Source organism: Mycetomoellerius zeteki, unplaced genomic scaffold (genome assembly GCF_001594055.1).
Source record: "Mycetomoellerius zeteki isolate Tzet28-1 unplaced genomic scaffold, Tzet1.0 scaffold535, whole genome shotgun sequence".
Classification (NCBI taxonomy): Eukaryota; Metazoa; Arthropoda; class Insecta; order Hymenoptera; family Formicidae; genus Mycetomoellerius; species Mycetomoellerius zeteki.
Window position 1 is genome coordinate 137,364 of NW_017257540.1, and position 18,599 is coordinate 155,962.

General features: G+C 34.0%; 3 protein-coding genes across 3 annotated transcripts; 2 read left to right on the top strand and 1 right to left on the bottom strand.

Annotated features, from left to right (window-relative positions):
• Window positions 1-781: 781 nt before the first annotated feature.
• On the top strand, window positions 782-2,086 carry Polr3K (RNA polymerase III subunit K). Its single transcript, XM_018456044.1, has 2 exons — window positions 782-1,192; window positions 2,017-2,086. Exon 1 carries the CDS (start codon window positions 852-854, stop codon window positions 1,182-1,184), a length of 333 nt encoding a protein of 110 aa, XP_018311546.1. The 5' UTR covers window positions 782-851; the 3' UTR covers window positions 1,185-1,192; window positions 2,017-2,086.
• Window positions 2,047-2,781, top strand: Tcs1 (Threonyl-carbamoyl synthesis 1). The gene has a single exon (XM_018456036.1). The coding sequence runs from the start codon at window positions 2,047-2,049 to the stop codon at window positions 2,779-2,781; it is 735 nt and encodes a 244-aa protein (XP_018311538.1).
• A 1,238-nt stretch (window positions 2,782-4,019) lies between these two features.
• lili (LMBR1-like protein lilipod) lies at window positions 4,020-17,972 on the bottom strand. The gene is made up of 9 exons (XM_018456046.1): window positions 17,652-17,972; window positions 8,212-8,476; window positions 7,679-7,782; window positions 7,480-7,606; window positions 7,272-7,340; window positions 7,026-7,155; window positions 6,562-6,919; window positions 6,011-6,242; window positions 4,020-5,412 (listed from the first exon to the last, which is right to left on the bottom strand). Exons 1-9 carry the CDS (start codon window positions 17,709-17,711, stop codon window positions 5,153-5,155), a joined length of 1,605 nt encoding a protein of 534 aa, XP_018311548.1. The 5' UTR covers window positions 17,712-17,972; the 3' UTR covers window positions 4,020-5,152.
• Window positions 17,973-18,599: the final 627 nt, after the last annotated feature.

Genomic DNA, 18,599 nt, shown 5'->3' on the forward strand with positions numbered 1-18,599 from the left:
TCGTACGACGAAAATCGGATGCAGTGTGAATCCAACAATAGGAACGCTAGGTTTACGCTAGGTAACTTGCTTATTTCGCGCATGCGCACCAGTGTTGCCAGATCAGGGGATTTTCCCCTAAATTTAGAGGATTTTTAATCGCGTCAGGGCCGCGCACTTCGATGACTACGTTTACACCGTGCATTTAGGCCGCGACCTATACAATAGGTGTCCTTGTTTATCCTGTAGGTTAAACAAAGACATCTATCGTATAGGTCGCGGACTAAGCGCACGGTGTAAACGTAGCCATTTTGGCCAACACTAACATCAAAAGTACCGACAGAGAGTTGCGCTACTGTATATACTGTGTGTCCAAGTCGTATAAAATATATCTCGGTGATTTTGGAGTAGTGGTCGTTCTTGTAATTCGGTAAAATTCGGAGTTAGGCCTAATACTGCATTCGAGGTAATTTAATTGATTCGGAGTAAATAATTTATTTCGTAAACGAAATCGGAGCACATGTAGCGTGGAAAGAACACAGTGTGACAAGTTACCGGAAATTATTGACGCGGAACATTCTAGAAGACTTTCGAACTCTTTGTATAAAAAACGGTCGTTCGCGACGGCAAGTGTAATGTACGGTGAATAAAAGGGTTTAAACTAAAGAAGATAATACCGCTTTATTCCCTATAAACTTTATCCTAAAATATTTTATTTCCGTACAGCAATTATATATCCTTTTTCCTTTATCTATAAATATAAATTTTACAAATGTAAGATTACAGCAGTTTATAGGCCCTGTGGCGTATCTGCGGAGTGCAGAGGTAGACTGTAAAATAAATACGAGACATTTGACGTCCAAGAATAAAGAATGGTATTGCGGTTCTGTCCGTTCTGCGCTAATCTTCTCAGATTCCGGGAGCATCCATCGGGCAATCGATTCGCATGCCCCACGTGTCCATATATTTTTCCAATAAGGTCCCGAATAAGTTCACGCACTTACTTTACGGGCAAAGAGCGTGCTGACATTATTGACGCTGAATCCGCATGGATGGGAGTAGATTCGACGGATGAACGTTGCCCCAAGTGTTCACATCCACGTGCTTACTTCAAGCAGATACAAACGCGGTCCGCCGACGAACCTATGACACTCTTCTATAGATGCTGCAATCACGAATGTGCTCACACGTGGCGAGTCGATTAATCTCACAGGTAATTCAAGACGATCGCAAGTATGGGGGAGGAAAATGTTACACTTCTGAAATTACTATTTGATGTAAATCATTCTTAACTTATTGTCATTTCTGCGAAATTCTGGAGAAACTTTAAATTAGAAGTAGAACTAAGGAAGATTAGAGTTGGGGGAGGGCTTGTTGTAGATAGAATGTGGGAGATTGCATCAGAAAAGGAGATAGAAGATGGAAATATTTTTATAAAACAGAGAAAGGAAGTAAAATTATAATAGATAGAAGAGAAATTAGAGATTGTGTATCGTATAACTGTATTCCATCTTAGAGTTTGAGATATCATTTAATCCTAGAACACTACTGTGAATTTTTAATAATTTTTTACTTTTGTACTTTTATGAGTTTGGTTTTAATTTGTTATTTTATAGTATATTTTTTGTTATTGAAATTTTAATAGTTTAAAATTAATAAGATTATTTAACATTAAATTTAATTTTTTTTATATAAAAGTAGCGGTAGTTCAATTAGTCTAACACATAACAACTTATAAAGTAGAAAAAAGTGTTTAAAAAATTCCTTAATTATGTGGATAAATTTTCATTCAGTGTTAATATAAAAAATCTAGATTCTCATTAGATAAAAGAAAGAAAAAATAAAACATTACATTCCACTTTTCAGGAAAGAAACAACTTGATGAATATCTAAATTAAAATTTGATAAATAAAAAAAAATGAATCAATTAGAAACTTTTTTGTGTATCAAAACGGGAAAACATGACATAATTAAGGATTATTTCAATATTACTGATTTTTTTTCACAAAGTTCTTAATGGTTTTCTTCTCTTTACAGAAGTGGAATACTGCAAGCATTAGATCTATCATGAATCCCAGCTCAATGGGTCCCATGAAAGTTATTATGAATAAAGCTAAGGAAGAGCTAAAGATGCTCGGACCACAAGAGAAGCACTTCTTCTGTGGTGGTGACCGTAGCGTTGCAATGGCAGCGGAGTTATTGCAGCAGGGAAAAGTGATCGCAGTGCCGACAGACACGGTGTATGGTCTGGCTTGTCTGGCTGCTAATTCGCACGCCATCCAGCGTCTATACGAGATCAAGCAACGAGACGAGAAAAAACCATTGGCCGTTTGCTTAAGTAATGTCAAGGAAGTAGGTATATGGGGCATCATAGATGACATTCCAGCTGGTATGCTGGAGGATTTGCTTCCTGGACCGTACACAATATGCCTGCGACGCACATCTGCTCTGAACAAGGATCTGAATCCAGGCATTGACACTGTGGGTATCCGTGTGCCCAACGACAAGTTCATTCGCAGCGTTGTTCAAATCGTTGGTCCACTTGCGCTCACCAGTGCCAACGTTAGTAAAGAGCCGAGCAGTCTGCACCCAGACGAGTTTCGCGCATTGTGGCCAGTGCTTGACGGTGTCTTCCACAGTTCTAATAATCTCAAGAAGCAGATCGATATGCGCAGGATCGGTTCCACCGTGGTGGATGTGTCAAAACCCAGTTGTTATTCGATTGTGCGTCACGGTATTTCGGCGCATACCATCATCAGGACATTACACAAATACCATCTAAAAATGGACACAACGGAGTGATACATGATTGAATTGCATGGCATTATGCAGTAATAGGTTTATCTATGAATTATATTTAATTTGATAATAGTAGTTTGTACACTTCTAACGTTGTATTGATTCAAATAAAATAATCCTGCTTGTCTGTATTCAAATTTACTACATGATTATATCATTATTTGATCAATATGATTAAAAAGCCCTTAAAAAATATTTAAAAATCACAAAAAATAGGTCTTACATTAACACAAAGTTATCGAAGAAAAGTTTGTAAATGAAATATTAAGTAAAAAAATAAATTGCATTTTGGGCAAACAGACCAGGAGGGTTAAATCAACGCAAATTAAAACAAAAGGAAAATACGACAATGTAAAGTAGTCATGTAGACAAAAAGATATGTAAATATTTGTAAAAATGTGATTAGAACTAAAACGTGACACAGATTTATGCTCATTTCTACCAATGTAGATTAACTTTAATCTCGGTTCAACTTACTCTTCATCTTTTTCTTATTCTTGAAACTAGAAAAAGATGAAGAGTAAGTTGAACCGAGATCAAGGTTAAACTACATTGGTAGAAATGGGCATTAGATACAAGAAGCACAGAGCTGTCTTAATATTTTGATGTTATTCTAATCTAATAGGATTAAAATGATAATAAATAAGGTTTTTTCGTATTAAAAAGCCTAAACCATCATCTGTGATATTCCAAAGATTCAAGGCGGCTTTTTTAAATGAAAGATATTTTTCGAAATTTGTATTTCATTATAATTTCTCTGCTTATGAAACAGTTTCATTAGCTTCCTTCATCATCTCATCGCAAGTGTTTAAAAAATCGTGTGATTTATTATAATGTTATACGCTTTATACAATTAGAATATGTATAAGTCTTTTAAAATCTCATTTTATTACGGTTCATTCAGTCTAAAAACATTTCTTTTTTCGCACGAGATGTCGTTAAACAATTTTTTTACGTTTTCGTGTTATATGCTCGGTCCATAATCTTGCTTTAAAGGCCTTGAGTCATAAATCGAAAGAGATTAAGTGACAATAATTTCTGTCTTTAAATTGTTTTTGCGCAGTCTTTAGGCTTTAATCGTTAAACTTAAATGAACTGAGCAAAACCCAATTCTTACGGCCTAAAAGCTTAAGTTCTGTGGCCGATATATTGTCACTTACAACTTACAGCTTACAGTTTATGGCCTCTTAAAGCAAGATTGTGGACTTAGTCTCTTAATCTAGTTAATAATATTTCTTAGGTTTTTATTTCGAGCAGTCATTAAAATTTATTACTTAAATTGAAACTACATTTCTCCCTCCAAGCACGACAGCTGGCAATTGTAAAATGGGAACACGTTCGAAGGTAAATAAACATCCATCGAATGTTCTTTCCGTGGAGGATAGATTTTTGTGTCAGATATACTATTGATGAAAAATTTCATTCAATATCTTGCGCAACCTAGGTCGTATCGTATCCTCCTTGCAGTCCTTACCATCCATTATAAGTTAATATTATAAGTTAATCATTCGATTGCCATGCGTATATACATATACGCACGACTCACTCGATGTCCTTGCCGACGGACTTGCCGAGTCCTTGTTCCGTGCCCGGACAAATATATTCTTAAAAATTAGTATTAATGTAATAAATAAATATTTAATGCTACGTATTACGGATATGACCGCCTTGTTATCCTTATCGGACATGTCCTTGACTGGCCTCGCGCTTCTTAATTACAAATAATCACTAGTGTTCGCTTATACTAAGCGATAAACTTTTAGGCTCTCACGAAAGTTTCGTTGGCTCTTCAATGCAGCAATTCTCGATGGCATGGGAGCAAAAGCGTGCAAAAGTGTATGGCTCTTTTAAAAAAGAAATCTCAAGATTACATTCGGATCGCTGATGAAGTTTACCGATGATTTCAACGTAAATCGATTTAGTTCCTTGGAAAAGCCAATCTCTCAGTCACGACGCAAGGCGTCTTTATTTAAATATACTGTCATATATTTAATATGTTTTATATATTGGATCCATGAATTCTTAAAAAAATTAAAATAAACGAACAGTTTCGGAATCTTGGAATATGAAAATACAGAGGACTTCGACGTGATCGCTCGAGCACGTGAGAATCTAACGATCCAAGAGTCCAAGAGTTCCAAAGCATCGAAGGATTGGCACGTCCAAAGATCAACAAATTCGAAAACTCTCTGCCTCCGTTCTTCTTACATACGTCGTGCGACAAATTTCTCACGTCTTCGAGAAGTTCGAGAGAAGCTCCTTATAATTCTGCATACAAAAACATAAAAAAACCAGGCAAACTTTCGCAAGATCCCGGCGTCTCTTTTCTCTCTCGGTTGTTTATATTAATTATATAATAATATAACAAATCAGTCTAATCTTCCTTTATATAAAATATCCCTGACGATGATGAATATTTCTTCGCATCGGCGGTGACGCTCGTGGTCCTAAAGATGCCGAGCAGGCTGCTTCTCAGACGAGCGTAGATCTCCTTGCGCACGGTCGCCGTGAACTTGGTGGTCAGGCAGCTGATCGCCGCCGTCGCGAAGATCAGATTGTAGAGGAGAACGAGCTTGAAGTTACCAAGCCACTCGATGCGTCCAAAATCACCCAGTAGATCAAAGTTTGTCATTCCTGGGAAAAGTAGGAGAAACGTGAGCAGAGCAATAGTAATATAATGTCAATCATGTAATACTCTGCGCTCTAGTATCACTTCTTTTAAATGTATTTTTGTTATAATTATAATAATAACAAATAGTAATTTTGTTATAATTATTTTTGATATTCCGTTCGCGAATCTTTTCTCGATCGTTTATAACTCGAAAATTACTTGTATTTTGACATCTTTGTTAATAAAAATATTAATTCCAAATTGATCGAAGAATCCATCATTGAAATAATATTAGTAAAAAAAAAAACCCTGTAAATATGCAGGGCTGCATTCAGAAATTTTATCTGGATGCATCCAAGTATCATTTTATCCTTATTTGATAGGATTATTGGTGAACAACAAGGATAAAATGATAATTTATTTTGTTTAAATTTTATAAAATGATAATACCTTGAATTCCTGAATACACCCCAGATTGTATATCTATATTGTCTGAACGAGAAAAAACAAGCAAGCAGATCTATTGTTAATTTTCAATTATTTCAGAATATAATGGAGCAAGATGGTTGGAATTGAGACGTGCGTGCGGGATATAAATAAAAACATTCATTCGTGTCTTACCTAGTATTCGCGATAACAGCGGTAACGCTGAACTTAGCACAAGCAAGAGAGCGCAATTTGCGATGAGATGGGTGAGTGGCGTGGAACGGAACCTTGGTTGGACCATTCTCACACCTGGTAAAGTGTACAGGCCAATCGCGCTAGTTACGGCCAGATAAAGAATCACCGCCACCTCGATGGCCGCACCGATGGGTCCGAGCTTGGACAGGGAACTGATGCCGAGCGTAAATTGCTGTTAAAATTAAAAACGACTTTATAATTTTTCAAAGTAAAATTAAGATTTATGCTATATAAAAAAAAAGTGAAACAAGATCGGTTAATAAAAATGCCATCACCGAACAAAATCATTAAATAATTTATTTGTGAAATAAATTTTTTGAGAAATTTGAAATCTGTTTCTTTTTATTAGAATAAATTCATCAACTCTTTAATTGCAGCATGTAAAATTTATAAATTCATCATCAATACAAAATAACGATGACTCAAATTAATGATTGCAGCAAAATTCACGACTAGAAGGTCGGTTAATTCAAAGGGAAGTAAATACGAACCCTCGTGCTCAACGGCAACGCCTTGATGCCTATCAGTAATTCTACAGTGTTTTGCACTGCTAATAGAGCCGTGGCGGTGGACAGAATGAGCAGCGCCATCATCGCTACTGGATAAAGTAGCGTGCGCCGGACCCACCAGGTTCTTCGCTGTTGATCCAGCAGCTGTCGCCGCTTCTGAATGTCGTGCAGCCGTTGAGAAAGACCCTTTTGCAGAGCACCGTTCCTTAGACACAGCAGATCCGGACTTATGCACAGTAGCGGCTCGTCGTCCTCGTGCGACGACAAGACGCAGTTCATCGCCGGCGACATCGGCACCGGCGATACGTACGATTTCCCCGTAGCTTTTACGTGCTGTAATCTGAACATACGCTGAATTGTATATATATATATATATATATAAACACTAGACAACTATGATATTCAATGCATATAAAAATATAAGGAAAAAAAGAAAGAGATGCTACCTTCTGCGGATACAGTTCTCCTCTAATCTATATGCGAAGAACTCATCATCTAAGTTCTTTAGAAATTGGGGTTTAACAAGAAACGACCCCACCACATCGAACAGTCGTACGAATCCTACTGGAGTGCATACTGAGGAATGAGCAATTCACACACATGAGTTAGTTCTCGGAAAAAATATGTTTGAAAAATATTACAAATTAATTTTTTTTCTGCTGCGTAGATAATAGAAAATGTATGATACTTACGTAATAACATTACTACGCCGACGAACGAGACGCAGGAATATAGAAAAGGCAAATAATAACTCCATAAATCTGTAAAGTAGATTATATCACGTCGGTAGTCTCACTCGAATTTATGTAACTATGCTGATAAAGTCGCGATGGATGTCGTATATGAATATATCTAAATTGTAAAAAAATACGGTTTTGCGACATAATGTGCATTACTTACTGAGCAACGTGTGTAAACTTGAGTTTTGATAATCCAACAGGGCCGACAGGACATAGGTCATTCCTAATACGAGAGTACCCAAGAGACAGAGAACTGTTACTGTCTCATACACCCTTGCCATCACGCCCTATGATTGCAAAATAGTCATAAAAAAGGTTTGGGGACTTATTATTAGGAATCTTTCAGAATTTTGTCTCACCTTTTTATGGCCTTCGAAACCCTCCGACTCCGTGAAGAGATAGGCGAAAGGCAGAAACACGAAAAGCGATAAGTTTGAGAATAGGAACACGTGGTTCCATAGACCTGTCAATGGAAATTATTAATCTTGTTATATGATATAACGTTTACGAAATGTAAACTACAAATTTACTACAGAGATATAAATTGAGGATTGAATTATATCAGACGAATTCATTGTTTTCATATCTTGTTCTGCTTCCTTCATTTTATTGATGCTTTAATCTTTTAAAGCTAATTAATTCTTTAATCTTTAATCTTTTATATATATTTATCTTAATATTAATTTTTTATATTTGTAATATTATCTCGAATTATGATGTGATTGTTTCTAGATGATTGTCACAGAATAAAAAAAAGGCTACTCTATCTATTTATTTATCTCTTTATCAGTCCTTCTGTCATTTACGTGTGCATCTGTGTTTTTTAATTATATATCTCGAGTGACTCATGTTGAAATATATTTTTCCCAGGTTATTCAGTTCAAGATTTTACCTTGGATGAGGGAGCTATTAAGCCACTTGACGTAGTAGCTGTTTGGATATAAGATGAGAACCTCATTACTGGCGATAGACACCGGAAGTAGGAGAGTCGCGCCGACGGAAATCGCCAGGGCGACCGTGCATAACCAGAGGCTGATCCTGTACACGGTGGCCTCATCCTCGTCCACCGACAGGTAGTCCTCGCGATCCCGGCGTCTAAAACGCGCGATCAGCGCGTAACTTGAGATATATAGCAGCAAAAAAAGCAGCAGATATATCTGCAAAAAATTATGTTTTTTTAATAGTATATTAATATATACATATTTATGTATAATTATTAATATAATTAATATATATAATTATACATATATTAATATGTATATATTAATATATAATGTACGATGCATTATATGTAATATATTATATAATAATTATATATATAAATAATTAAATTAACAATGATTTTTTAAATTAATTATATAAGTTATATTAGATCTTTTTAAATATTACGAGATATTCTTTTCAGTTGTGAATTCAGTTTATAAGCTGTTGAATAGTTATTGTACAGTTACAGCGTGTACCTTAAGTGATAAGTGATAGTAATCATGAAGAGATAAGGGACTACCATGAAAAAAAATAGGTCAAAAATGTGGAACAGAATTTTTGCAAATACTAGAACTATGACTCATGATAATTGAATGCTTAGCAATTGATGTCGTCACATCACGTTACGTAAATCACGTTGAGTGTCGTTCATTGCCATTCACAGCGATTAGAAGAATACCTCCAACATCAGAAAATACGGAAAATGCGTCGGTAAACGAAGCCATATATTGCGGCTGAAATTTTAAACTCTGAACTGCCTTTGTTCTTTTGTCTGACGTGGTATTTTTAAATATCAATCGGTAAACACTACAAATTTCAAAGCAGGGTTGTATAAAAAAGTAGTTACATAAAAAAAGTAACGAAGTTACCTTTTTCGTTACTTTTTTTTACGTAATTACTTTTCCTATGATGAGTAACGGTAATGGTAATTAAGTTACAATTTCTAGTAACGAATAACGAAATTTGAAAATTACTATTTCGTTACTTCGTTATACTTGTTACTTTTAGTTTTTTCAGTAAGTAACGCGTAATGATGACAGGTTACTTTTCAAAGTGACTTTTCCAGCCTTAGCACAACCTTAGCATTTAGTTAGTTAGCATTATCGTCATAAAAAATTGCAACGTCATTATCATAGTTTATTATAAAAAGTAACGACACAGTAAAGAGAACTTTTAATAACTTTTAATAATCCTGTTTCAAAGATTAATCGTATACTTGGTTTTTAGAACCAATTGCAAACAAACATTATGAATATTAATTCCTGAAACAAATAAACATTAGCTTTCTTATATCTATATCAAGCTCACATGTTTTCATATTGAATACGATAATGATAAGTTCCTTTTGTCAATCATATACACTTAATAATATATTTATTAAGTGTATTTATCCCGAGATTTATCCTAATAATAAACAAGTTTAGTAGCTCAATTTCAAAATAATATTATAAAGGGCATACACCAAGGTCTTAGAAGCGAATAAAGATTTATTAATTTCAACAATAGGATAAAGTATAAACGTTTCGGTCTCAATCAGACCATCTTCAGTATAAAACTAACAAATTTAATATAAAAAAAAAAGAAAGGATATCTAAAATGTAACTCTTGTCAGTTTAATTACGTGAAAATACGCTCTCTCGTTTCGTTCAGATATGTTTAAATAAGTAATCCGTTTTTTTTTTAAATAAGGTGTTCAAGAATTTGATTGTTGCTCGACGCATAAATTTCCAGATTCTGCATCACCACAGACAACCCTATGATAAGATTCTACCAAGCCAGAGCGAATATTCTCTTGGTTATTACTTTTCGATACTCTCTGTCTCTGCGTCGAGCAACAATCAAATTCTTGAACATCTTATTTAAAAAAAAAAACGGATTACTTCTTTAAACATACCTGAACGAAACGAGAGTATTTTCACGTAATTAAACTGACAAAAGTTATATTTTAAATATCCTTTCATATAATATGTTAATTTAATTTAAGATTTTATTACTAAATTTGTTAGTTTTATGCTGAAGATGGTCTGATTGAGACCGAAACGTTTATACTTTATCCTATTGTTGAAATTTATTAATAAATCTTTATTATTCGCGCTTCTAAGACCTTGCATAGTGATGTATGTCCTTTATAATATTATTTATCCTAATTATCTTAATTATATAATATCAAGTGTATTTATTCTAATAATCTCTCATTAATAATAATAAATTATATTTCAAATTGATGTAAGAAGGGAGCGTCGATCCAAGGTCTTCCACGCTTAGGCGCCACGCGATAACGAGCAGCTCGTGCATAAGCAACGGATCGAATTGCTCGACGATGACCAACCTGGGACCGTCTGTGCGTTTCGGTTTCATTTATTAATCCTTCCCGATCGATACACCGCCTCGCTTAGTCTTCGTTCGTTTATTCAACCGCCAATCTATTCTATGTATGTTTTTTTTCGCATTTACATTTTCGCGTACATTGAAGTTTGTCGCCGTCATCGTTGTAGTCATTATGATGTATGTACATAATCAACAATTATGTTATACTAATTTGCCCGGGGAATGCAATAACGGAGCCCGTATAATTACGGATGGATAACCATGTGTGCGTGACATTTTCGGCATCGTTGCTGGCAACGGCCTCTTGCCGAGAATAGGACGGATGAAAGTGAGACAGAACCGATCTTCTGCGAGTCCAATGTACCTAGCCGGAACTAGGGTGTGGCGAACGAGGCGTTCGCTTCATGTAAAAAGATTGAAGGGGGAAGAATGGTAATAGGTATAAATTTTTACGTATTTTAAATTCATTCGCTAACGATGACTATTATCACTCACTTTGCAATCGAGCGTTTCCTGTGTATTAAATAAAATATGTATGTAGATATAAATTTTGATAGAATAACTGACAATTTTGCAGCACGAAAAGTATTACTTTAAATGGAGAAATACATTTTCTCGGTGAATTTTCACAAGAATCAATATTATTTATATAAATGTTAAAGGTATACTGTACACGTACTCTTATTTTACTGTCATTTTAATAATTATTTATGTTTCATTCGTTTGTAAACATACATATCACATAATCTGTATATTCGTAACGTATATACTACGTATATACGACGATATCGCTCATTCGCTACTACGACACAATTTAAAAAATAAAATTTTCCAGAAAATAAGTTTGAACGTTTTGAATCATTAAAACGTTACAATATTAATTTTAAATATTAAATATTAAATTATTTTAAATATTAAATATAGTTTTTTCTTTTTTGCAAGCAACTCAAAATTGACAACTTTTAAATTGTCATTATTGTAGCAAATGAATGATATGTTTCTATTAAATTAATATTTGATATATTAAATATCAATAATTACTATTATTTTTATCATATTTCACATACTGTGAAAGAAATATCTTTTCTTGAAATGCATTTTTTTTTGTTTCGAACACCAATCTAATCCTGGCTCTGCTTCGCACGTATTTAATTTACATGGAGGTAAAGGAAATTAAACTTCATGATAAAATAACTGTTATTTAAAACATCGAATAAAATAACAGTTATTTTAAATAACAGTTATTTCAAATAAAACTGTTATTTAAATAACTGTTATTCCTATCTATTCGATGTTTTATTTAATAACAAAACATCAAATAGACAGGAACGTAGAAAAAGATGTAACTCTCTCTTGATTCTCTCGATCTCTGAAAAATCACGCGAATTTCATATCAATATTCCTCGTTTCTTCTTACTGGCTGTGCTCCGTAAATGATATATTATTTCATTTTTATCCTTGTTGTTCACCGAATGTTAAACAAAGATAAGATGGTAATACATCATCTTGTGACGCTCTTGACAGAATCAAGGGTTTGATTATATTAAGTTGCTCTTTGAAATTCCAACTCGTAGACGCTTTATCTCGCTCGTGTACAAATCTGTGCGCAGTTTGCATGTTGATCGCGACTTTATCGTCTGCATTTCGTAATCTTTATCCTCTTTCTTGCTTTTTTATTGCACGTGACGGCTGCTTCCGGATTGATCAACTAAATGCGGAAATGAAACAATTGGATTACCAGGCAGGTCGCGAAAAGGAAGTGGAACGTGCTTTCACGATACTTTCCAAAGAGGTAAAAGTCGATGAATATATGTTACCAAAAACTAGGTATTAGGTAAACACATGTTTTATCTAACAACAAGTAGAAGTTTTTATTTCATATTCTTATAAGTTTTAATCATAGATAATTGAGACTTCCTAATATTTTCCCAATTTTTTTCTAATATTTCCCTAATTACTTCCTAATCTTTTTCTTCCTGATCTTTTTTTTTAATGTTGCTTTCCCTTTAAATTTAAGATCTTGAAAAAGGCGCATTTTTCATAATTAATACTTGTTATTTATACATACTTTTTTCTTATATTCGATTTTTCATATTTTATACTTTATTAGGCTCCAAGAACCTCTTCGATCGTGCGAATATAGGATTCTATTATTTATTAAGTAGGCGTAGCAAGCTACTTTATAATTTCAGTGTTAGTTCGTCCATCCGATTATCCGACTGCAAGATTTCTCAGAAACAGCTTAACTTTTTTAAATTCTGTTTTTGACAATAGATAGGACTTTAGGTCCACCGTGGCAAAGTATAAATCAAACCAGTTGCCCAAGATTTGATCATCTAAAATACTATATTTATATTAAACATGATTTTTCAACTGGTAATGTTAAATGTTAATTTTTTGATATCGCTTTTATAATGTAGCACGTTAGAACTAGAAAAAGATAAAGAGTTGATTAGACTGACATTAAAATTAATTACACATACATTAAAATTAATTACAGATTTAGACATAAAAACTAATACATTGGTAGAAACGGGTATTAGTTATATCCGTTGCAAAAAGTTTATTATTAAATATATTATTCACTCGATCCGTTTTCTACTTATGATTGTTTTTATATTTTACATTATTATTACACTTCATATTTTATATTTTATATTTCTTCTATACTTTAGACTTTGTTCTTATATCTTACATTTTTTTTTTATATACTTTTTCTAAGGTACTTCTTTTGATATTTCTTTTCCTTCTGTATAAAGATCTCCGATCTCGAGTACTATTTCGGCTTCGTCGTTCAGGATTCTCGGCGAAGCGACCGGTTTCTTGGAGCATCGTCATGAGGAATCTTCGCAAAACGAAGACGTCGTCCACGTTCGCCGGGCGACAAGACCCGCTTCCTTCGCGACAGCGATTTACAAGATGCATTCGACGTCGGGTGAATGTACTTGTGCCAGACGTCATCGACGATTGAAATTCCTCCGTTCACGCGTTCCCGCTAGTTTTCGAGATTACGGGCACCAAGGAGGAGCAGGACGAGGAACGAGAAGGAAAGCCAGAGATTTAACTCGATATACGAAACATCCTAGACCCAACGGATTACTTTCTAATCCACGAATTCAAGCCATGAATTCAAAGTCAAATTTCGCCATCAGATCCCTTTGCGATTAATGTCAATTTCTATTAATATAGATTAACTTTGATCTCGAGAGATTTAACTTAATCAACAATCTTTCTTTATATAATTATCAATCTTACAAGAGACTAAAAACAATACTGCGTTTTCCTCTCTGCGTCTGACTTACACCATTATGACAATCAAGGTATAGATATCTATGTAATTTAATTGGTACTAAATTAGCATAAAAAAATATATATATATATTTGATAATTTTAAATTGTAACGCGTATTATATATAAGATTGCAGAATTGAAAGAGCGAGATGAGATCACCGTTATTTGGACCGCACAAAACGAATACTATATTAACCGACGTTTTTACTGGATTTTATTATGTGACCGAATATTCCTTTAATTTATGTATTATTGCTTGTTGTTTACATTGAAGATGACCCGATCGGTGTCGAAACGTCTGTATGTATGTATGAAGGTTTATTAAATATTCTTTTTGTTGTAACTGGCTCGTAGCCCTTCTTTTAATTATAGATTTAACTTAATTTTCATCTTTCTCTAATATTCATATTTCTAATATAAATTATTATTTAATCTCATAGGAAGTGGATTATGTATTTTAAAATGAGGTGAAAATAAAATTATAAATTAAAGTGAATAGGCAAAATACAGTATTTTGCCTACAATGTATTTTGAATTAATTGTACTATTATTTTTATCTATTTAAATATAGTATTTCTAACAAGGGAAGTTTCACAACTGTCCAGAACCGATTTGATTCTCCATAAAATATGTTATTAAACACGAAAATCTAAGAGAGAGACACGTATTTTTTTATACGTGCGCTAACTCATATTTAAGGGGTGAAACCCCTTTGAAAAAAAACGGTATTTCTATTTCGAGCCGAATACCGTCGGAAGTATAAAAGATGGAAAAAAATTTTTTAAACAAAAGTTGTACGGTTTCAAGAGTACTTCAATGTTGTGAAGAAAAAAAAATTAAAAAAAATTTTTTTGTTAACAATTGTTAAACAAAAAAATTAAAAAAATTTTTTCTCTTCATAACATTTTGAAGTACTCTTGAAACCGTACAACTTTTGTTCAAAAAATTTTTTTCCGTCTTTTATACTTCCGACGGTATTCGGCTCAAAATAGAAATACCGTTTTTTGAAACAAAGAGGTGTTTCACCCCTTAAACATGAGTTAGCGCACGTATAAAAAAATACGTGTCTCAGATTTTCGTGTTTAACAACATATTTCATGGAGAATCAAATCGGTTCCGGACAGTTATGAAACTTCTCTTGTAAGTCATCTATTTAAAAAACTCGAAATCCACCACGATACTGTTAAAAAAATTATAAATATTCTTGTAATATTCTTTGCTCACTTTTATAATTATTAATTAAGCATTAATTTTCGCCCAGTTTTTTTAAGATACACAATCCATTAGATCATTCTAACAACATTACCATATTCCAGCAATATAATAATATTTAACATTGCAAATTATACAGAAATGTTGCTGCAAACTTTTGTGTTGTACGGGGCAGTTTTAATTTTGTATCTTTTTCTAAAAATTAGAAAGACAGAATAAATCAAACTGAGATCAAAGTTAATTTACATTCGAAGAAATGGATATAAGAATTATAAAATAGGACGTTTTATTGAAATCTTAAAAAAATTCCCTGAGAATTCCCGGATTTTCCAGGTATTTCTATTCAAAATTTCGGATAAGAGATTTAAAAACATAAAGAATGATTTATTAAATCGAGATTAGGATTAATCTACAGGGTATTTCATAGGATTGCTGAAACTAATAAGCTGTCATTTTTAAATGTACATAAAGAACAGAAAAAATAAAATATCTTTCAATAAGAAATACTTGCAGTTTTATTTTATTTTAAGACTGTCTTAGTCGGAAATATTTTTAACATTTAATATTTATAAAAACGCCAAACACTGTCAATCTTAATATTACATATTTTTGAAATGTTGCTGCTCTTAATCTTATATATTCTGTAAATTTACAAGAAAACTTGATATAAAAAAAACATTTCAAAAATATATAAATTATCAATATTTTTATAAACATTTATTAAATGATAAAATATTCGTTTTCATTTTATGTATAAATAAAACTGTCAAATGTCTTTTATTAAAAGATATTTTACTTTTCCTATTCCTTAAATGGTTTAATGACAGCTGGATTAGTTTCAGCAATTTCTCGTGGGACACCCCGCTAGATATGGACGTAAAGTCACATTATTCACAAGTGGCGAATCTGTTGAAGATTCACACTCGATATTAGCGCAGCCGAGACTGAAATAAATGACGGAAGATTAATAAAGCGAACGATACCTCGCGCTAAACAAAGGATGTTCGTTGAGCACCTTATTTATAAAACTGCGGAGAAAGAGAGACAAACAGAGAACATTTTATGGGAGGAGGGGGGAGGAACATCATCTTTTTCCTTGGCAATATTTCACAACTGTTTCTAAAATAAAATTAATTCGGGGGAGAGGGGAGGGGCCTTCTCTCGCTTGTAAACACATGCTCTTGTAAACTTAAATAATTTTAAATCTCGCACCGGCCACGATTAATCGAGGACGAACGGGCATTTGTCCCGTTAAGATAAATAAACAAGTAGGCACCGTTTGTCGATCCACGTCGGCAAACAGCGGTGGAATTGTCGAAGCTTTCGACGGCATCAGTCGTGACTGACATTATCATGAATGATAAGGCGCGTTTTTGCGATTGAGCAATTAAAAACGAAGCCAGCCGCGACCTCAATTCATCAAGTAGGCGATGGTTTTGTCGTTTAATTGTTCTCATGTTAATTACAAGCTCATTTTTGAGCGACTACAAATTAGAAATTGAATTCCGTAGTAGACGATCCCAGTTAAACCTTAAGGCTTAGTTTTGCGTGCTAATGGTGTGGAAAATTACGATTTTGTGATCAATGAGTTGATCATAGAATCTACAATCGGATGCGACATTTATATCTATTTCTGCCAATGTAGATTAACTTTAATCTCGGTTCAATCTACTCTTCATCTTTCTCAAGAAAACTAGAAAAAGGTGAAAAGTTAGATTGAGGGATTAAAATTAAACTACAGTGGTAAAAACAGACATAAGTTGAATTCTTTATCTTAGGTACATTTCTATTAATGTAGATTAATTTAATTTTGGTTTCAACTTGGTCTTCTAGTTATCTTTTCCTATGTTTAGGAATTAGAAAAAGATGTGAAGCGTAAGTTGAACTCTTGATATCTTATCCATTTCTACTAATACAGATTAACTTTAATCTCTGGTTAATTTAATTTTTATTTCTTTCTAATTCTTAGAAGAAGATAGAAGTAATTAAATCAAGTATAATTAAAATTAATCTACGTTGGGGTAGATTAATTTTAATCTTGGACATTATCCCGTTGTCCATCAATGTGGATTAATTTCGGTTCACAACTTACTTTTCTAATTTCAAGAATTACAAAAAAGATAAAGAGTTGAATCGAGATTAATCTTGGTAGAAACGAGAATTCCAATTAATTCTAATTTTTAGACCTGGAAAGAGATGAGTAAATTGAACTTAGATTAAAGTTAATCTACGTTGGTAGAAATGAATATTAGACGTGTTCAATTCTTCTTGGAAATTTCAGAGGGGTCAATTGTGACGACATCCGCGGTGAGGAATGTCCGGAGAAAGGCGTGAATCTCCGTGGGATTCCCACTTGAAGCACCACACTCGGACTCGGTATTGTGTGCCCACGGAAGGTCCCGAGGTCGGAGTTTTTTTTTTTTTTTGCGAGAACGATGGCGCGGGAAACTCGACCGTGTGGTTCTGCGAGGATGGGCGTTTTCAACGGTTGGGGGAGCATTTGCGAATGTTACTCACTATATTCTCGCGTACGGTGTTGTGAAACAATTGTTCCCTGAGGTCAGCGTCATCTTCCATCTTCACCTGGTTGTCAGCGAATGATCCTGATCGGCCAGCGGCGGCAACATTTTACCGTATTGCACGGCTCCGCGACGACATACCCCGGTGGACGGCACTCGCGTGCGACGTGAGAAACGTCGAGGTGAATCCCCCCCGGCTTGATCTCTGCGACAGGTGTGTGTGAGTGTAACAACGAGTTAATGTATTCACACGGCGATAAGCATGACGAACGACTGACCGACCGACCGACCGACCGACCGACCGACCGATCAACAACCAAGGTTGTTAACGAACTGATTGTCAAGTCAGTCTGCCAGTCAAACCGTTTGACAAACTCGGAGTTAAAACCTTCAAAGGAAAACTCCGATTACGTTTCTTGACTCCGCTTGGAGCGCCACAGCTGTGCAGCTGTTCAACTGTGTTTCTTCAGTTCTTCTAGGGACAAAAGATGTCACTAGTTCGGACGCCGAGGGTGCCTTCCATCACCGACGAGATACTATTAAAGACCGTCAACCCTGGGCAAATTTTCGGCGGTATAAAAAGGGCCCCAAGGGCCCGGAGGTAATCGAAGAACGCTGACATTATCGACAATTGATATAAATTTGCTATTATTAACATAAATATTTGACTAATACATTATTAAATTCATGATATTTTATTACATAAATGCTCTATAAATAAATACGCATATTCGTAAAGCTATAATATCCTATATATTGCCGAAAAATTACAATTTTTTTCTCTGCAGTTATTATCTCTGTTGATAATCGAACTTTGACGATAATATTGAAAACACAATTTTAAAGAAAAATCGAGTATTATTGAGTTTTAAATGCACGTACACCGATAAACACGTCTACTAAACTAATAAATCGTAAAATTAGTACAATATTATCAGTTTTTTTT